This window comes from Apodemus sylvaticus, chromosome 21 (assembly GCF_947179515.1).
Source record: "Apodemus sylvaticus chromosome 21, mApoSyl1.1, whole genome shotgun sequence".
Taxonomy (NCBI): domain Eukaryota; kingdom Metazoa; phylum Chordata; class Mammalia; order Rodentia; family Muridae; genus Apodemus; species Apodemus sylvaticus.
The window spans coordinates 793,980-796,479 of NC_067492.1; the positions used below are offsets into that span (position 1 = coordinate 793,980).

Genomic DNA, 2,500 nt, shown 5'->3' on the forward strand with positions numbered 1-2,500 from the left:
ATATGCTCAGTTGATTAACATCTGGGCACCAACACCAGCCATTCTCCTAGGTAACCCAGAGAAGGACCTAAAGGTGGAAAAGCTGGTGTAAGGTTACCCATTTATATACAAATCTAAGGCAGATGGGAATTCCAGTGCATCAAGCAACAAATGGTACAATAACCAGCTCAAATCACTCAGCACCTCTGTCCCAGGTAAGATTTTGGGTCTGAATTTGTCCTTCACGTGACCTTCATATGATAATCTGAGAAATGAGGGAACGTCCTTTAGTAGACCCCAGCATATCATATATTTTATCATAGGTCAAACTTTGTCTCTTTCCAGAAACCTAAGGAATTTGTTCAGGATGTCTTGACATCCCTCTTGTCAAATGCTGGTCCTGCTAGAACAGAACATTAGTCAACACCACAGACAGAAATTTGGATGGGACAGACCTCTAGACATATTAATTTTATTTTAATCATTTTATTTTATTTTTATGAGAGAGAGAGAGAGAGAGAGAGAGAGAGAGGAGAGTATGTGTGTGATGTATATATTTTGGTGCATATAAGTATGTGAGCCCCTATGCACATGGACACATGTAGAGGTCAGAGGTCAACTTTCATGGGCCAATTGTTTCTTCTATAGAGGGTCTAGGTATTGAACTCAGGTTTCCAGTCTTGCATAGCAAAAGCAATTTTCCTTCTGAGTCATCTTGGTGACTGCTTTATCCACATCTCTGAAAGCAAAAAGAGTTGGCTAGAGGTTTTGGAAAGTGGGCATAAGGAGAGGAATCATAGTGGTTAAAGCGCTTTACTATCCTCAATGGAAACATTTCAGAACTCAAGAGGCAAGAAAACTGTGGGTAGATTCAAATACACTTATCTGTTTACTTTAAAATGGTAGCACATATTATAATTTCAGCTAGTGGGAAAGCTGAGACAGGAAGATCACAAATTTGAGGCCAGTTTGGGCTATAGCAAGACCCCCATCTCAAAAATATATAAGTGAAATTAAGTTTATGTTATGTAAGTTTCATCTCAATACTTTTGTATGTAGATGCTCAAGTGTGTATATGTGTGCATGTGCACACATACATGTGAAAGCCAGAAGTAAACCTTGGCTGTTGCTCCTCAGATGTTACCAATCTTGATTTTCAAAAAGGTGCCTCTCACTAGGGATCTACCTTTCTCTGCCTCTCCAGTGCTGGGATTACAAATGTGTACTACCACACTCAGCGTTCTCTTCTTCTTCTTTTTCTTCTTCTTCTTCTTCTTCTTCTTCTTCTTCTTCTTCTTCTTCTTCTTCTTCTTCTTCTTCTTCTTCTTCTTCTTCTTCTTTTGTATAGAGTTTATTCATGGCAGAGGATGGGAGTTAATGGGAAGTGGAGGCAGAGGGAGGCAGAGAGAGGCAGAGAGAGGCAGAGAGAGAGAGAGAAAGAGAGAGAGGGGGGAGAGAGAAATAGAAGAGAAGAGAAGAGAAGAGAAGAGAAGAGAAGAGAAGAGAAGAGAAGAGAAGAGAAGAGAAGAGAAGAGAAGAGAAGAGAAGAGAAGAGAAGAGAAGTGGAGGAGTGGAGGCCGGCCATGACCATGTGGAGAGAGGGGTGAGGGTAGAAGAGCCCAAGAGGGGCAGAGAGGTAAGAGTGCCAAGAGCCTCTTTTCTTTCTAAAATGGGGATTCTGAGGATTGAACTCAGGTCCAATATTTGTGTGACAAGAATTTTACCAACCAACTGAGCCATCTCCCTAAACACACACACACACACACACACACACACACACTTACTCAAGAGAGACAATCTCCTAGACTCCAAAGGGGGGAAAATAAGTGTAGACTAGTAAGGCAAATTTGGATGCTCTGTGGCATGGACAACTGCCAGGCCTTGCTGCTTGCCAGGCATGAAAATGCAGTTCATTCAGGGGAAAGGGTGGCAGTTTTACCACAGCACAGTCAGAGGCATGTATGCAATGGAAAATAAATAGAAAGGAAGAAAGCAGAGGGGACTCTGGGAATTGTAGTTACCTTCTATTTCACAGCCCAGTAGCTCCATCCTCAGCCCAAGCCCACTGTGTGTGGCTCTCTCAGGGTATATCCTGATGAATCTTGTGGAGAGAGGTGAAAACGTCCGTAGCTCAGGTGTGTCATAGTTGTTGTTGCCTTCGAAAGACTGTGAAACAACAACAACAACATCAACAACAACAAAAACACTGGTTGGTAAGAGAAAAAGTAATAAGAGCTGGGAATGTAGTATGTCAAGTCAAATCCTTGCCTTTCAAAGCCTTGGGTTCAAATTCTAGAATACAGGTAAAAGAAAGTTGGGCACGGCGGTATGCATTTGTGATCCCACAACTGGGGAAGCAGAGGCAGGCAGATCCTTGGAACTTAACCAGCCAGTCCAGTCTAATTAGCTAGCCTCAGTCTAGTGAGAGACCTTTCTCAAAATACAAGTTGGAAAGTGCCTGAGGAATGACAGCAGAGGTTGTCCTCTGGCCTCCATATTCATGTGCATCATTCTTGCACAC

The 2,500-nt window shown here is 42.5% G+C and overlaps 1 protein-coding gene across 1 annotated transcript in view; it reads right to left on the reverse strand.

The window, feature by feature from the left end:
* The window catches only part of Nrp1 (neuropilin 1), a 151,070-nt gene that overhangs the window by 22,393 nt on the left and 126,177 nt on the right, over positions 1-2,500 (reverse strand). Inside the window, exon 11 of the mRNA XM_052167390.1 lies at positions 2,001-2,145. Within this exon, the coding sequence (XP_052023350.1) occupies positions 2,001-2,145 (145 nt within the window). The remainder of the gene's footprint in view (positions 1-2,000; positions 2,146-2,500) is intronic.